Source organism: Apium graveolens, chromosome 1 (genome assembly GCF_009905375.1).
Source record: "Apium graveolens cultivar Ventura chromosome 1, ASM990537v1, whole genome shotgun sequence".
Taxonomy (NCBI): Eukaryota; Viridiplantae; Streptophyta; class Magnoliopsida; order Apiales; family Apiaceae; genus Apium; species Apium graveolens.
This window is the reverse complement of record NC_133647.1, coordinates 202,720,771-202,740,196: the sequence shown is the minus strand read 5'-3', so window position 1 is coordinate 202,740,196 and position 19,426 is coordinate 202,720,771. Positions and strand designations below refer to the sequence as shown.

The window sequence follows — 19,426 nt, the reverse complement described above, 5'->3', positions numbered from 1 at the left end:
CTAAAATCTAATAATTGGAAGTTGTTCTATGATATGTGAATTTAAACTATCATGTATGGTTTTAAGAATTTTTTTTAATGAAATCCATACAGAATTAGAGTTCAAATTAGCTTGAAAGAGTTTAAAAAAATAGAGAATGTCTTTTGTCCCGCATTGAAAATAAATAAAGGGGGTGTTAGCTTTATATAGTATCACACACATGGTAGTGTAAGTTGTGTGATGGTGCATTGTGTTCTTGTGTGCTTCGCGCACACGCGCGTGCCGCTGCCCTGCCACGCACCGGACCAGGTCGAAGGGCGATTTGAGATTCGTCTTGGTGTCTCGCGTACGCGAAGCGATCTGGGCGAGGATTTAATTTATTTGTGATTTAATATTTTAATTAGAATTTATTTATCAGTTTGGGAGTCACTTTGTAAGTGAGATTAGTCAGATTCATTGAACCTGCACATTTGATATATAACTTTGTAACTGATACTATATTTAAATTAAAATTTAAATCTGATATAATGTGTGAGATAAATGCTCGATGTTACAGTTTATTTAAATTCAAAATCAGTTATGTATTAAATGAGCAGTTTTGATTTCTGATATTAAAGTTTATTAATGTCAGGGTGTTCAGTTACACTTAAACTCTACTAAAAATAAAGGCCTAAGTTGTTGATGAAAATATACCACACTTACATTCTCTTATTCTCTTTGCTTTCGCTTCTCTCCCAAACACTATTCTGTGAGTTGCTAATTTTTTCGGCGACTGAGGTGCTAGTCGGAGTTGGATTTGTTGTTGATGTGGACTTGTGACCAGGTCGAAGGGCTATTTGGGTGAATGTCTTGGCATCTCGCGTACGCGAGGTGACCTGGACGAGGATTTTATTTATTTGTGATTTAATATTTTAATTAGAATTTATTTATCAGTTTGGGCTGCCCGAGTCACTTTGTAAGTGAGCTTAGTCAGATTCATTGAATCTGGACATTTGATATATAACTTTGTAACTGGTAATATATTCAAATTAAAATTAAATCTGATATAATGTGTGAGATAAATGTTTGCTGTTATAATTTATTTAAATTCAAAATCAGTAGTTTTGATTTATGTATTAAATGAGCAGTTTTGATTTCTGATATTAAAGTCTCTTAAAGTCTATTAATGTTAGGGTGGTCAGTTACACTTAGCCTCTACTATAAATAGAGGCCTAAGTTGTTGATGAAAATATACCACACCTACATTCTCTTCTTCTCTCTGCTTTCTCTTCTCTCCCAAACACTATTTTGTGAGCTGCTGATTTTTTCCAGCGACTAAGGTGCTAATCGGAGTTGGATTTGTTGTTGTTGTGAACATCAAGTCTTGAGTTATTTTATCCTGTAGGAGGCATTGCAAGCAACCCAACGCAACAGGTGGGGGCAATTATCTCTTCAAGAGCATTCAGGGCTTCGAGCAAGACCTGACGACTCAGCTGATTATTTTCTTGTTGCATTGTACCTGTTGGCTACCACCGCTTTTCTGTTTCTTTTCACTGTGTTAAAGCTATGGTTGCTGGTACACTTTCTGTTCTTTCTTCGTTCTTACAGTTACTGATATGCATGTTGTTTACCTACATGTTTTATTTCGTTAATTGCTATCTTGGTTTTGACTTGTTAAATATGATATATAACTGCCTCTATGTGGCTGTAATAGTGAATATTTCCAACATTCTTGAAGAGATAATTAGTTATATATTATTTAGCATAATGGTTAGCGAAACTGAGATTCCCGTTTTTGGTAGTTCTGGTGCAACTGTTGGGGTCATTGATTGGACCACTTATAGTTTTCCACAAGTTATTGAATTAACTGGTTTACCGGAGAAATTCAATGGTGGCATTGGCTTTTCTCGCTGGCAGAAAAGGATGAAATTGTGGTTGACTATAAAGGGTTTGTGGTCAGTTTTGGAGTATGAGAAACCGATTGTAGATCAAGAAAAGGCTGACACGGTTAAGGCCTTTGCGAAGTGGGCTGAGAAAGATGAGGTGGCTAGGGCGGCCATTTTGGCTGCTCTAACAAACACTTTGTTTGATGTTTATTCTTCTGATGCTTACTCCGCAAAACTCTTATGGGAGAAGCTGGACCGGACACATAATACTGACTCACAAGGTCTGGAAAAGTATTCTGTGGCTAGGTTCCTTGAATTCAAGCTGGTGGACAATAAGTCCATGACTGAGCAAGTGCATGAGTTCGAGATGATAGTGCATGCTTTGAAGGAGTCTGGAATGGACCTCCCTGAGAAGTTCAAGGTTATGAGCGTGATTGAAAAGCTCCCGAAGTCTTGGGAAGATTTCACTCTCTCCCTGAAAAAACAGAAAGGAGAGATCACCTGGACCAACCTTATGCTGGACATCTCGGTCCAAGAACAACACAAGTCCAAACAGAGACATGTGATGCCAACTGAGCACGGTACCTCGAAGGTAAACGTAGCAACTGTAGGACAGAAAAGGAAGGTTGTTGCTAAGAAAGTTAATAGTAATAAACCTAAGAGTGACAATGACAAGGCCAAGAAACCAAAGGCAAACAAACCGTTTTGGTCTTGTGGGCAAGTTGAGCACTGGAGTAAGGACTGCCCTACAAATAAATCAAAGAAAACCGAGGTGGTGGCGCAAGCGAATGCTGTGCGTAGAACCGCAAGTAGGCCCGTAACGAACATGGTCGTTGGTGAGGCTACGGCTTCTGAAATCGACGTAGACCGGTATGTATCCTACAACCCTGTAATATTTTCTACCCATATGTCAAATGATTGGTTGATAGATACTAGAGCTAATGTGCATATTTGTGCTGATATTAGCTTACTTGTATCTTATCAACAGATTCATAGCTTGACTGTGAAGATGGGGAATGCTAATGCTGCTCAAGTATATGGAGTTGGAAACGTGGATCTGAAGTTCCCTTCAGGACGTATTCTATCTCTGACTAGAGTGCATCATATTTCCGACATGCGTAGAAATATAATAAGTGGAAGCTGTTTAGTTTCTAGTGGTTTTGAAATTTCTTTCAAGTGTAATAAAGTAGTTCTTATTCATACTGGTACATTTTTTGACAAGGGTTACTAGTCAAATGGTTTATTTGTTATTAATGTTGAACCCGTTTTGGGGAATCTGAATAATAATATTATTTCTTCTGTTAACTGTATTGAATCTCCGAATATATGGCATGCTAGACTAGGTCACTTAAACTTTGGTGCTCTTTAGAATATGATGAACTTAAAGTTGATTCCAAAATATACCATAGAAAAGAATTCTAAATGTCTAGTATTTGTGTCTGCTAAACAAATAAGGAAACCTTTTCATAACATTTTTAGGGATTCAGATTTGTTAGATTTAGTACACACTGATATTTGTGAATTTGGTGGTGTGTTGACCAAGGACCAGTTTAGATACTTCATTACTTTTATAGATGATAGTAGTAGATATTGTTATATTTATTTACTTAGACATAAAGATGAAGCACTTAGTAAATTCATTATATATAAAACTGAAGTAGAAAAACAAACTAGTAAGGTACCTAAACGATTGAGATCTGATAGAGGTGGTGAGTATACGAGTAACACTTTTAATGAATTTTGTGCAAACAATGGTATAGTTCATGAAGTTACTCCACCATACACACCTGAGTCCAATGGGGTTGCTGAGCGAAAGAAAAGAACATTTAAAGATATGATTAATAGTATGCTTATTAACTCTGGGTTGCCTAAATATATGTGGGGAGAGGCTCTAAATACGACGTGCCATATTTTGAATAGAGTCCATCTGAAACACATGGATAAGACACCCTTGGAGTTATGGAAAGGCGGGATGACTAGTCTTAAGTATCTTCGTGTATGGGGGTGCCTTGCTAAGGTGCTTGTTCCTGAACACAAGAGAAAGAAACTAGGTCCGAAAACTGTTGACTGTATCTTTCTGGGCTATCTTGAAACCACTACAGCTATGAGATTTTTGGTATTAAAATATGACATATATGGTATAGTGGCAAACACGATAGTTGAATTTCGAGATGCTACATTCTTTGAGGATGTCTACCCTATGAAGACTGGAATACCTGAAACGACTTCTGAGGAAGATCCTACTCATACATCGAGTTCTATTCCTGATCATGTGGAAAAGATGACAAATGTGGGGGCGGAACCTAGTAGTAGTTCTATTCCTAAGGAAGTAGAGGAACCAAGGAGAAGTAAGCGTGCAAAGGTAATTAAGGACTTTGGAGGTGATTTTATCACTTACAATATCGAGGACGAACCTTTAACTTTCCGACAAGCTATGAATTCTTCGGAGTCTAGGCATTGGAAGGGCATTGTGAAGAGTGAAATTGACTCTATTATTTCTAATGGAACATGAGAGTTGGTTGATATTCCTCTTGGGTGTTCTACTATCGGGTGCAAATGGGTCTTTAAAAGGAAGTTGAACCCTGACGGCTCAATAGATAAGTACAAAGCTAGACCGGTAGCTATGGGTTTTAAGCAAAAAGAAGGAATTGATTACTTTGATACATATTCTCCGGTTGCAAGGATGGTAACAATCCGAATGCTTATAGCATTGGCCTCCGTCCATGGTCTTATCATACATCAGATGGATATAAAGACCGTTTTTCTTCATGGTGAACTTGAAGAAGAGATTTATATGGACCAGCCTGAGGGATTTGTTGCATCTGGCAATGAAATGAAAGTATGTAAGTTGATCAAGTCCATCTATGGCTTGAAACAAGCTCCCAGGGATTGACATAAAAAGTTTGATGAAACTGTATTGTCGTTCAGTTATATGATTAATGAAAGTGACAAGTGTGTCTACACCAAAGTTAAAGGTAGTGAGTGTGTTATCTTGTGCCTATATGTGGATGACATCTTATTATTTGGAACCAATATTGAGACTATTAACGAGACAAAATAATTCTTGAAAAGGCATTTTGAAATGAAGGATATGGGTGAGGCTAGTGTGATTCTTGGAATCAAACTGATTCAGTTGGCTGAGGGAATAACCTTGACTCAATCTCATTACATAGAGAAATCTATACTTGAGAAATATGGTTATTCACAGTGTAGAATCGCTAGTACACCCTATGATCCTAAAGTTGCCCTTGTCAAGAATACTTCAGGAGTATCTGTGTCTCAGTTAAGGTATTCTCAGATTATTGGGAGCTTGAAGTATCTTGCTAACTGTACTAGACCAGATATTTCATATTCAGTGTCTAAGTTGGCTAGATATACAAGCTGTCCAAACAGAACTCATTGGGATGCTCTTGATAAAGTACTTAGATATCTAAAATGCACAATGTACCTTAGTTTACACTACAGGAGATTTCCTGGTGTGCTTGAAGGGTACAGTGATGCAAGTTGGATAGCTAAGAAGTCTGGTTCCAATGGAGTGACTTAATATGTGTTCACCTTGGCTGGTGGAACAATATCCTGGAAGTCAAGCAGACAGACTATAGTGACTCGGTCTACACTTGAGGCTGAGTTGTGTGCACTAGATGCCACGGGGACGGAGGCTGAATGGTTACATGGACTTATGTCTGCGATACCTGTAGTAAGCAGACCGCTTCCTGCTATTGCTATTCATTGTGATAGTCGAACAACTATCGACAAGATTAGCAGTAAAAAGCATAATGCTAACACAAAGAGACACATCCAAGTTAGACTCAAGTCTATAAGGGGTTTAGTGTCTGATAGGATTATAGCTATAGAGTTCATAGAAACTCAGAATAATATAGCTGATCCTTTGACTAAGGGACTGGAACCTGTAGTGGTCCTCAAGTCAAGGTTGGGGATGAGACTGTCAACCCATCATAATTCATCAACAGTAAGAACCTAATACACATGAGAGGAGATCCCTCGAAGTGTATTTATTGTGGTAATAACAAGTTGTAAGGATGAATTGGTAGTACATTTGCTACATAGATGATACTATTATATTTGAGTCTATCCCCTTTAAACCTAGAAGGTACTAATACTGCTAGAAAAACAAGAGTGTTAAAACTATGAATGTGATCAAGTCATTTGACGAGATAGAGGCAGTATATCTCTGGAGATGCCCAACTAAGCGAATGTAATTGTGTGGTCACAATTAGAGGAAGGGGTTATTCCTTGAAGCATTCGACGAACAGGATCGAGACAAGACCATTAATGTCTCAAAGCCGTAGATTGGCACCATAGCCGTTGACTTGTCGTCATCTATGGAACATGGTTATACTAAACGGATTAAGATTCAAGGTGAAACATTCCATCTGAATCCGGTAGCCATTGAAGTAGAGGACTTAGGAGGGTTCAAACCCGGAAGGGTACAGACTCTGAAAAACAAGTCATGATGAAAAGCCTGATCACATTTCTGCATGGATTTATGGGGGATTGTTAGAAAAATGGATTTTAGATCCTAAGTTTTTTTATGTTCTTGATGATAATCCTAAAATCTAATGATTGGAAGTTATTTCATGATATATGAACTTAAACTTTCAAGTATGGTTTTAATAATTTTTCTTAATGAAATCCATAGAGAATTAGAGTTGAAGTTAGCTTGAAAGAGCTTGAAAAAATAGAGAATGTGTTTTGTCCCATATTGAAAATAAATAAAGGGGGTGTTGGCTTTATACAGTATCACACACATGTTTAGTGTACAACTACTAAGGTTTGTGATTGTGCATTATGTTCTTGTGTGCTTCACGTGCGCGTGCGCACACACACACGCTCGCGACGCTGCCCCGCCACGTAACACACCGGACCGGACCGGAGGGCGATTTGAGCGAATGTCTAGGCGTCTCGCGTACGCGAGGCGACCTGGGCAAAGATTTTATTTATTTGTGATTTAATATTTTAATTAGAATTTATTTATCAGTTTGGGCTGAGTTATTACTGTTGGGTTGGGTTCAGTTTCTGAATTGGGCTGAGTCACTTTGTAAGTGGGCTTAGTCAGATTCATTGAACTTGGACATTTGATATATAACTTTGTAACTGATACTATATTCAAATTAAAATTAAATCTGATATAATGTGTGAGATAAATGCTTGTTGTTCCAGTTTATTTAAATTTAAAATCAACAGTTTTGATTTATGTATTAAATGAACAGTTTTGATTTCTGATATTAAAGTCTATTAATGAGCAGTTACTGGTACACTTTCTGTTCTTTTTTCGTTATTACGGTCACTGATATGCATGTTGTTTACCTACATGTTCTATTTAGTTAATTGCTATCTTGACCTTGACTTGTTAAATATGATATATAACTGCCTCTATGCTGCTGTAATAGTGAATATTTTCAGCAGTTACTTATATTTTCAAGAAAACGTCTCCGGATCTATACTTATTTTCATCTCCTCGAAATATTTCGTCAATTTTACGAGACTTTGATCTATTTTATAAAAAATTTTGTAAGCAAAATATAGCTTTAACTCTGAAATTCGAATGTGCTCGTGATCGATTTAAATTATTAACGAATTTGAGTTGGAGTTCGACAAGTTAATAGAATGGAAGAGTAGGAAATCAAAAGTTCCAAATGATTAGACTTCAACTATCATGAGGTAACACAACACAACGCTTAAAATAAGTTATGGCCTTATGGGCCATCCAGTTCTCCATTAAAATCATCAACTCCTTGATCATCTTCATAGATTTAACATTTTCACTCATCTCTTTTCTTGCCTTTACAAACTTGAACTTACTCTCTATAAGTTAATAAATTAAATAAATTATTAAATTAAATAAATTAACAATTTAGTGGTAAAATTAAACCCTTGAATTATCCAACCACACACTTATAGCACAGAAAAAGTGCAGGTGAGCTTTCTTCATCATCAATACCTCTGCATCTTGTATGCTGCCACACATGGCACCCATCACAAGCCACCATTCTCTCCCCATCATCTCTTTTGGTCCCACAAACACAATCCACTTTTCCATCATCTGGCCCACCTTCATACCTCAATCTTGTTTCCAAGTCCAGCCCAATTCCTCTGACCCAAACCTCTGCACCATGATCCAATGCACATGACAGCATCAAGCCCTCTTCTATTCCTTTCAAACCACCTATTTGTGTCACAACAAAGTCTTTCATCAGACAGTATGTGTCTCTCAGTGCACATTGTGCAACCAGCTTCAACTCACCAACTGTCAGTTCTGAAGGGACCATGACTACCTCACCAGGACATAATTTTCGAGTTAATTCGGTTTCCATCTCGTCGAAACTCGGAAGAACTCGACATGTTAGTGTCATAAAATGATCAAATTCTTCTGCATCACGCACCCATTCCTTCACAAATTGCTTGCTGTCCAAGATTACGCGAGTCGCTATACTTACCGGATCCCACTCAGGGTACCCTAGCAGAACATTTCTGTACAAGAACAGAACATCTCCGTATACATTTAGTCCTGGTTGATGAGCAATGACAGTAGCTGAATCCACAACATACTCGTCTGTGATTGTGAATTCAATCAACCTTGTTGATGGATTCTTGACACGAGATATTATTTGATTGCCGATCATGGAATAAGAATTAACTGACTTAAGCACAAAATCAATAAGGCCAGTGTCACCAATGCACTGCCTAGCCCTATCGCGTAATTCTTGCCTTGACATTGCACCACCACCTGTCACCATTGTGCTGTTAACTCTTAAGATGTTCACTATAACTTTTGCAGCATGCTCTAGCTTTTGCTTAGGCCATCTCGAGTCAACTCTAGCAAGTGAAGAAGCAAACGCACTTGATTCTTTAGCTGAAATATCTTCTTCCTTGACTTTGTCATGAATATTGAACTCGTACATTTTGGTTAACGGATTAACACATCGCGAAACAATTTGATCATCAACAGCAACGCAACTTATAGATTTAAGCACATAATCAATAAGTCCAGTGTCACCAATACAACTTCGTGCCCCTGCTCGAACTTCTTGCCTAGTCATAGAACTTCTGCCATCAACATTTGCCCTGTTCTCATTCAAGAGATTCACAATTACGTAAACAGTATATTCTATTCTCTTAGCAGGCCATCTGCAATCAATATTTGCAAGAGAAACAAAAGTCGATAAGCTAACAGGCTTGGCAATCTTTTTGCCATCACTGTGATAGGCTCTTGTTGATAAAGCCAAAGCAGCTTTCCTCTCAATCGGGGTCTTGGACACGAAAGAAAGTACAAACTGTAAGAGATCACTGATTGTAACCAAAGGAGCTTCACTCACTTCTCTATAACACTTCACAAGCTGTTCAATCTTTCTGCCTCGGACAGTGTTCTTGAAATCGCTGATAATCTTGTTCAATCTTAATGTACTAAAGAACTGAAGTGCTCTGTCATACTTTTCCTCAGTGACTCCAAAACTTCCATGACCAAATTTATATCCCCATTTCCCAAACCAAGTAGTTCCATATGCTACCCCATGAAGCAATCTAAGGTCCAATGCCTTCTTCCTTGAATAATCATTCAATGAAACTTTCCTGCAATCCCACAAAAAACTTCAGAACCGCGAAAAATCTGACTAACAAACGTAAGATACATTCATTATACCAAACATATCCATTACAATGTGCATCTATCCAGGCCATGTATTTATCGAACATCAAACATACCTAATCTGCAGAGTTGTGCATAAACGGTCCCAGAAATCCATTATATCATTCCCATGAAGTGAATTCAAATCATCATCATCCGCTGTATTGATAGATAAAAGATGACCATATCCATTACAATGAACCAAACCATGTAACAGATGGTTCCGGTCTGCAAGAAAATCCCCCTTCAACGGCTTATTCAAACAATCATAAGACGGAATAATAATATGGTACCTCCTCTTCGACACAAAATGATGACCCCAGCCTACAAGAAGCAGAATTCAAAAAACCAACCTCAGTAAATCGCTCGACAACACCAAGAATCACACACAGACAAACATATAATGTTACTTAACATGCATATAAACACGATTATTTCAGAAAAAACTTGCAGAACCGCAGAATTCAATCAGAAAATGATAATTCCTAGATAATCAGAGTAGATATAAACAGAGAAATCAAAGAAACCATCTCAATACAACACCTGCAACACCAGAATTTTACAGAAACTCAAGCACATTATCGTATCAGAAGAACAATATCAGTAAACCAGCTCCCCACAAATTTAAAAATCAAAGATCCCCACACACTTATCTACACATTTACATACAAATATTGCTTCAAATTGAAATGCATCCTAAACACATGATCACCATCAACAAATTAAGAAAAAAACCCATCTCAGTAAACCACTTCACAACATCAAAAATCAACAAAAATCTCAAAATCACATAGCAACTCATGATCACACCCAGAAACTTTCGAAACTCCTAAACCCCATCAAAATAAAAAAATCACCAGATAACTAAACCAATAAAAACCATCTCAATAATCCACTTAACAACATCTAAAATCCAAAGAAATTCAAAATTCACAGACCTTCCTATACTCTGAGTCTGACATGATTATATCACTTAAAAATGCAAATTAACAACATGATCACATCAACAAATGAAAAAAAAAACCATTCCACTGAAGGCCTTGACAACATCAAAAACCCCACCCAAATTCAAAATTCAACAACTCAAATTTAAAATCCACCCACATTTAAACACACCTATACATTCAAACAGCATCTAAACACACAATCATATCAACAAATCAACAAAACCCATTCCACTGAAGGCCTTAACAACATTAAAAACCCACCCAAATTCAAAATTCAACAACTCAAGTTTAAAATCCACCCACATATAAACACACCTATACATTCAACCATCATCTAAACACATGATCATATCCACAAATCAACAAAACCCATCTCACTAAACCCACTCAAATTCAAAACACACACACACACTTCACATAAACCCATGATCACACCAACCTCAAAAACCCATCAAGCCCACATCATCAAACACGCCAGAAACACACACAACTTCACACACACAATTACTAACCAATAAATTTACAGTGATTACAAAAAGGCAAGCTCGAATGCTGGGCCATCATCTCCTCAACAACAAAAAACTTAAAAACACCCTTAAAATCACTCTCATTACCAACCAAACAAGACCAAACAGGTAACCCACAAGCACCATACTTCTCTACCTCCATAAACTCACTCAAAAACACCTTCATGTTCTCTCTAAACCCCCCATTTAAACCTGGCCCGAAGCTCTTAAACCCCCACACTCTCCTCTTCCTCTTTCTACTCTTACATGCCTCTATCACCCTGCTCGCCATTTCTCAGTAACCAAATCTGTAATGCTTGTGTTCGTATATATATAGAGAGAGAGACTGGGAGAGAGAGAGACTGGGAGAGAGAGACTGGGAGAGAGAGAGAGGGTACTAAAAATTTAAATGTGTGTGTATGTAAATATAGAGACAGGGGAGGGTGTATGTATATTTGGAGGGAGGAGGGAAGGGGAGAATCGGTTATGTTGGCGCTTGTTTTAGGTGCTAATTTTGTGAAATTACTATTTTAGCCCCTTGTGGACTTGCGAAGTAAAGATATTGGGGGTTTAAGAAGGGCATTTTGGTAATTTCAAAAGGACAACAAATTTTGTGCTCATGATTGTGTTGGATGACTGGTGAGGTGCGTGTGTGTTATTTGCGGGTTAACCAACTTGCATAAATGTGTATGTTTATAGTTGTGGGAATACTTTTTCGAAATTTGTATAAACCAACCGAATTTGGAGAATTTGAAATTTAAAAAATAATATTTATCATTAATCACAAATATGAATAAAATTACATTTTATCAATTTATCTATCTATATAATTATATTAAAGATGAAATATTTAAATTTAGTTGATGATGGTTGTTGATCATTGATTACCCAATCCAGAGTCGTCAGATCAAATCGATAATAACCGTTATATTTATTCTTAAAAATTAGTATTATTTAAGAGATATAGGTTCAAATCATGCCAGCAACATATTAAAATTATAAAAAACAATTGTATTTTTTTAATAAATATAAGATTCGAATCCTGCCAATAACATACTAAAATTAGAATTCACAATATATAATGATAAAAATAACCGTGCATGCACGTGTTATATACTAGCATTTTATATTTGTTGATAATCGCAAGTATGAATTGAATTACATTTAATCAAGAACATATTTTAGGGAGAACTAAAAAGGATTACGGAAAATAAATTTCATAATAGAAGCATTACCTTGAAAATAAAATTGAAAACAGGTAATTTGTAAATTTGTTGTTTGTTTATGTACGTGAACCCGTACATTATTTGTGGAGATAATAATGGCCAAATGGTTTATATGAAATGAATGTAAATCGAGAACAAGGAGAGATGATTTTGATGTGCAGAGAGATCTCAGTGACGCACAAAGTACAGTGCACGTGAGTTACAAGCAACTTTAGTCATCAATATCATCATCATCCCTGTAAATTTTCATTATTTACCACTTCCATTCCATGTTCCTGTAACATTTTGTACTTGGGTACAGATAATGCAGGTGCTGATTTGTTAAAACCGATCCACGCACCCTCTAATTCCATGCTTTCGGTTATCTCAAAATTCCCTTCCCCCCTATTTCTCATGCTAGCTTATAGCCTATACTGTACATATGGCCGACCAAAACCGAATTGAATTGACCAAATTATAAATACTATAACTTCATATTATATATATTTTAGATATATCTTAGAAATTATAATCTATACTAGCTTATAGTCTATACTATACTGTAATATAATAAGTGTGAAAGGGACTTGCGTCTTAGTTCAATTCACCAATCTCAAGAAAACATTCTTTTATTTAAAAAACAATTATCTTTTATAAAACTGATGTCAAGAAGAACTTTACAAATATCTAAACAAAATGGGTTTAAATCATCAATCAAGGAATTCGAGTTATGAAACTCTTATCAGAATGATTTAACTTTTCACTAGCAGAGTTTTCATAGATGGACAACAATGGTTCGACAACCAGGGAAGAAAGTATTGAAAAAAAATCATAACGATATTCAACAAGATAGACTATACTGTAATATACCCCAGTATTTCTCATACTAGCTTATAGCCTATACTATATTGTATAGTCTATACATGGTTTTTTTAATTTTTTAATTTATTTATTTTTATGAGTTTTAAATGTACATTTATTGTTATTTTTGATTTTGTTGCAATATTTTTTTTGATAATTTGTTGCAATATTGCTATAACAAATATGTAAATATTGAGAAATATATGATGTTGATCTGAATTATTATTTTGACGATATATATTATGTGACAACCCGGGTCAAATCCCAGGTATTTTTCGAAAATCGGGCAAGTACCCATTCCGAGTCCGAAATAAGCTGAAACCTACTGTTCCAAATCCAGCCAACTTGGGTTACGACAAACCCATCACAGGCCCCCAAAAGATCATGATTTATTGGTGCACATATTAGTAGTACTTTGTCTTATAAACTAAACAGAAGCCCCAAATCTCCTCGATGTGGGAGTGGGGTGTTACAAACTTCCTACTCAAACTCCTGACGTCCTCGTCAGGCCTGAAGGCATATCCTATAAGACCAAGATCGTACATCTCTAGCCATTGTGGGATAATACTGGATGGTTTTGTGTCCCCGCCTCTAGATCTCTTGCCATTGTGGGATAATACCATCAGTCTTCATATCCCCACCGACGGCAACTTGACGCATCAAACTTTCGAGAGTCAGCTCTGATACCATATATGACAACCTGGGTCAAATCCCGAGTGTTTTACGAAAATCGGGTCATGTCCCGATTCCGAGTCTGAAATAAGCAGAAGCCTATTGTCCCAAATGCAGTCAACTTGGGTTACGACAAGCCCACCACATGCCCCCAAAAGATCATGATTTGTTGGTGCACATAGTAGCAGTACTTTGTTTTATAAACTAAATAGAAGTCCCAAATTTTCTCGATATGGGACTGGGGTGTTACATATTATATAATTATACATACTAGAATATTTAATCATATTCTATCTACGATTGTACCATTTTATCATATTTTAGTGTTTGAATAGTAACAAAATAATGTAATCTTTTTATATTTATGATTAATTGAACTTCTTATCATATTTTTTTTAAAATTGTAATAGAACATTGTTATTCTAGTGTTTGGATAGTAGTAACACAATGTAATCATTTTCTATTTATGATTGTATTAAGATATATGTATGTATATCTTTTTCGTTAGAAGAACAAGCTTGTGAGTAGACTTGGCCACTTGTGCGGTCCGTGCGTGCCGGGCCGCACACGGGTTGGGCACTCGAAATGCTAACACTGAACCAGCCTGTTGACGAACGACCCGGACTCGGGCCAAGCTTGAACAGCAGAAACCGAACTCGTAATCGGAACAGGCGAATAACCCGTTAATAATTGTGCGGGCTCGTGCGGTTAACCCACGGACCGCGCGTGCTTTGCACCCAGTTTCCATTCTCCATTCTGCCATGTATTACTTTGATATATTATATTATAATTATTATTATATTTTTAGTGCAGTAGTGTAGTGTAGTGTAGGTAGGTAGGTAGCAAATTATTTTTGTAAAATTATTATTTCTGTCAGTAACTTACAGCAGGCAACAGCTGTTTCTTATTTATTTTATTTTTAATGTTTTTGTTAAATAATATTTTTCATATTTCATAATTACTTCGATTTTCTTATTTGGTTAAATAAAATTTTATTTTTTTGGGTTGAAAGAGGACGACACCTCATATAATTTTATTAATTTAAAAATATTATAAAGGATGTTCCATTGTTTTTGATAAATTCGAAGCTGGCTTGATTCTTCACTTGCAAACTTGGAGACTAGAGGAGAGAGATTGTAGAATGTCCAAGTCACTGTGTAAATTATCACTAAATTGTAATAATTTAACAAGGACAATGTAAGAGTAGACCAACAACTGTAACAAGAGCCCCCGTGCGGGCTCGTGCGGGCTGTGCAGGTTCGTGCTAGCTGTGCGGTTCCGTGCGGTCCGTGCCGTCCCGATCCCGATTTTTCAATCCTTAATTCGTAACCCGCTCGTTACGTCAGCCGAATTGTGCGGTTTTTTACCGGGCCGAATAATTATGGTTTTAGAGCGAGCCGGTCCCGGTTGTGCGGTTCAAACCCGCACAATTGGCCACCTCTAGTTGTGAGAGTTTAGTATCATTTCATGGCTAGATATCACGGCATCGAAGATCAATTGACACGGTTGGACATTGTTGATGAAGAGAATGAGTGTCTTTCGCTTGAAGGGGATGTTGAGGAGGGAGAAAATAAGTATGACATGTGTCTAGTTGAAAGGTTCTTGAAGAAAAAAGTATTAATGGAAGTGTTATGAAATCGAAAATGCCTGATGTATGGAAGCATGCTATGGGGATAAATATCAAAGAAATTGATACTTTTATTTTTCTTTTTCAGTTTTTTCATAAAGAAGATCTACAGTGGGTTCTAAAAGGAGGGCCTTGGTCTTTTGACAATGCGATGTTGATCGTTTCCTTTATCTCAGATGGGGCTGAGCCGGCAACAGTGCCGTTGTGGTATTTAAATAATTGGGTCCAAATCCATGAGTTACCAAACGTTTTAATGACTAAGGCTGTTGGCAACCAATTGGGGGACTTTTTTGGAGAGTTTGTGGAGTATGACACGAAGAATAACACAAATATTTGGCGTGAATACATGATGTAAGATTCAATTAGATGTCAGGAAATCTCTTGAGAGGAAGAAGAAGATCACTCGTAAAATATGGGCTGAAGTGATTGTATCATGCAAGTATAAATGTCTTGGTGAATTATGTTTCAAGTGTGGCATGCTATCGCATACAGACAGATTTTGTATACGCTTCTTGGATAAGCGTGTAGAGGATGGAGACAAGGAGTATGGTAGTTGGTTAAGGGCACCACCATGTAGGGTAACCAGTCTAGCAAAAAATAAGTGGTTGAGAGACGAAGGTGATGATGGTTGGGAATCCAGAATTGGAAGGTCCAACAATATCCCGAAAAATACGAGAAAATCATTTACATTTGCGCAAGAGGAGATAAGTAAGGGGATGAATTACAGGAAATTTAAAATTCAGCTTATCTCTACAGCTGGTGTAACTGCTCTTAGCTTTCAAACATCAAGAAAAGCGGGGGATAATTTTCTTTTAGGGAGTGGTAGTGGGCCTAACGATGATGAGTTAATTGGGCTTAACTTGGAGGAGCGTACAAAGAGAAGAATTGGACTTGTTATTTCAGATAGCATTCACGAAGAGAAAAAAGGCCCAACATCAAAATTATTGACAATAGCACAAACATGGACGTTATTCTTTCTGATAAATATTGTGCATCATCCCCTGCCTATATTTGGGCTAAGCTTGCAAAGCAAGCTAGCCAGCCTCAACGAATTTTCTTAATTGAAACTACCAGGGGTTGGGAATGCCCGTATAGTTTGTGCTCTTGGGGATTTGTTGAGGTCTCGCAAACTCGATTTTATTTTCCTTTCAGAAATAATTTCTTTTAGTAGTAAAATTGAGGAAATTCGTGTGAAGTTTGGTTTTCTTCGTCATTTGTAGTTGATAAAGTGGGATAAGGAGGTGGTCTAGCCATCATCTAAAAGCCTTGTGTTAAGTGTAGTGTTTTGGAATCATCTAATAATTTTATTGTCGTCAATATTTCAGACAATTATGTGCATGCATGGCGTCTTATGTATTTTTATGGGTATCCAGAAAGGACCATGAAAAGAGATTCATGGAATCTCATCAGAAGCTTAGCAACTAAATCGCCTCTCCCATGGTGCATTATAGGTGATTTCAACGATATGCTTTATTCTACAGATAAAATGGCTAAAGTTAATCATCCACAATCGTTGTTTGACGGTCTTTGTATAACAACTGAGAAAAGTGATCTGCTCGAATTAGATTTGGTGGGTGAGAAATATAATTGGGAGCGTAGTAGGGGCTCGTCTGAGTGGATTAGAGAGTGTCTGGATCGAGCATTTGCTAATGAAGCTTGGTGGAGTAAATTGCCGTTATGTAAACTTTCAGTTTCTCATTCAGTCAGCTCTGATCATGATACCATAATGCTGGAGTTGATGAACTTAAACAATTATATGAAGAAGTTCATATTTCAGTTTGAAAATGTTTGGTTGAATGAAGCCATTTTTAAAGTAGAGGTAATTTCTTTATGGTCTAAATTGTCTATTAGTAGTTTACTTCATAAACCAATTTCAGTATCCTCTTTCATTGCCAAATGAGGTCAAAATTTCTTTCATAAGTTTCGTGATAAAATAAACACTCAGAAGGTGATTATAAATGGTCTAGTAGATCGTGTAGATGAAGCAAGTGTGATGACATATTTCATGAGAGGAACAATCTCAATGAAATGTTGTTACATGAAGAAATTTATTGGCGTCAACGAGCTAAGGTGTTTTGGTTGAAGGACGGTGATACTAATTCTCGATTTTTTCATGCCTCTACATCTATATGTAAGAAGATGAGTAACGTCTCGCTTCTTAAAAATGATGAATGAAGAGCCATTACTGATCAGGAAGGGATGTGTGATCCGGTGAGAGAATACTTTGTGAAGGTCTTTGTTGGATGCAATAAGTTTAGGAAGCATGAGGTAAACTTAAATGACTTCTTAATCTCAAATACAGAGAATGCAAGTCTTGTAGCGGATCTGTCAATTGAGTAATTATATGTTGTTATAAAGCAAATGTATCCTGACAAAGCTAGCAACCCAGATGGCCTCAATCCCGCGTTCTATCAACATTTCTGGAGTTGTCTAAGAAAAGAGGTGTATATGTGCTGTCAATTATTGCTAAGAATGCATTTCCTTTGGGTATAAATGATACCAATATTGTACTTATTGCTAAAAAAGAAGATGCAAACAATATGAAAGATTTGAGGCTTATTGCTTTGTGCAATATGATTTACAAAATTCTTGCTAAGTAACTACAAATCATCTGGAAGTAATTTTGTCTTGCCTTATATCAGAAAACCAATCGGCCTTTGTGCCTGGTAAAATTATTTCTGATAATGTGCTTGTTGCCTTCGAGATACTACATATTATGAAGAGGAAAAACTATGGCTCGGAAGGGGAGGTTGCTCTAAAACTCGATGTCAGCAAAGATTATGACAGAGTTAACTGATCATTTTTAAAGGAACGGATGGTGCATATGGGGTTTAACAATAAATGGGTGTCCTGGATGATGTTATGTGTGTCTACTGTGTCATACACAGTGTGTCTCAACGAAACGAATGTTGGTCCTATAGACCCAAAACATGAACTTCGACAGGGCTACTCTCTGTCGCCATACCTCTTTCTTCTTTGTGTAGAAGGGTTATCTTCGTTTGTGAGGAAAAATGCTGAGAATGATTGTAGTAGTGGGTGTAAAATCAGTCCAGGAGCACTTGCGGTTACTCATCTTCTGTTTACATATGACTCATTTCTCTTTTTTAGAGCAATGACAACTAAGACAGAGGCATTAAAATCACTATTGGCCGGGTATGAAATCATGTCAGGTGTTGGGCTTCTTCAGAATTCATGTCAGGTGTTGGGTATTAAATTCCATTAACTATCAGAAATTGGGCTTCTTCTTTAGTGTTAATGTCAAAAGGGATAAGTAGGGGGAGCTTACGGAGATGTTGGGTGTTAGAAATGATTTAAGTCAGGGAAATTATATGGGGTTTCCATCAATTATTGGTCGCTCGAAGAAGAGGGTGTTTTCATTCTTCAAAGATCGTGTTGAGAAACGTATTCAAATGTGAAGATCTAGATTACTTTCTAAAGTTGGCAAACAGTTTTGCTTAAAAACATAGCTTAAGCAATCCCAAGTTATTGTATCTTTATGTCGTGTTTTTTAATACGAAAATGCTATGCACATAATTGAAGATTATGATGAATGAAAATTGGTGGAAAACTAACAACTCCTCGACTAAAGGCATTCGTTGGCACTCATGGAGGAATCTAAGTATGCCTAAATGCCAATGGGGGTTGGGTTTCAAGGATCTCCACGGTTTCAACCTCACTCTTCTTGGCAACCATGTTTGACAGTTTTTAAAAAAACCTGATTCTTTGGTGTCTCGATTTTTTAAAGCCTGTTATTTTCCTCATACTAGTATTTTTAAGGTTGCTCGTGGGGGAGGCCCTAATTTTATTTGGTCAGGGATTTGGTAGGCGAAGGAAGAATTTAATAAAGGGTTCAGGTGGGTAATTGGGGATGGCAAGGATATCGAAGCATTCTCTGATGCTTGGTTAAAATCGAAGCTTGATTTCTGCGTGGAAGATTCTCATACAAATATCATGAGACGTGAAAAAGTGTATGTGTTTTTCTACCAGAATCTAAGCAATGGAATACACAGTTCGTTCAAAACTGTTTTCAAGATGTCGATGCAAAGATCATTCTTGCAATCCAGATTCTTAAGAACCACATTAATGATCGACTAGCCTGGGCGCACAAGAAATGGTGTG

General features: G+C 36.9%; 1 protein-coding gene across 1 annotated transcript; it reads right to left on the bottom strand.

Annotated features, from left to right (window-relative positions):
- Positions 1–7,744: 7,744 nt before the first annotated feature.
- On the bottom strand, positions 7,745–11,234 carry LOC141717717 (PHD finger protein At2g01810-like). The gene is made up of 3 exons (XM_074519898.1): positions 10,949–11,234; positions 9,567–9,813; positions 7,745–9,434 (listed from the first exon to the last, which is right to left on the bottom strand). Exons 1-3 carry the CDS (start codon positions 11,232–11,234, stop codon positions 7,745–7,747), a joined length of 2,223 nt encoding a protein of 740 aa, XP_074375999.1.
- Positions 11,235–19,426: the final 8,192 nt, after the last annotated feature.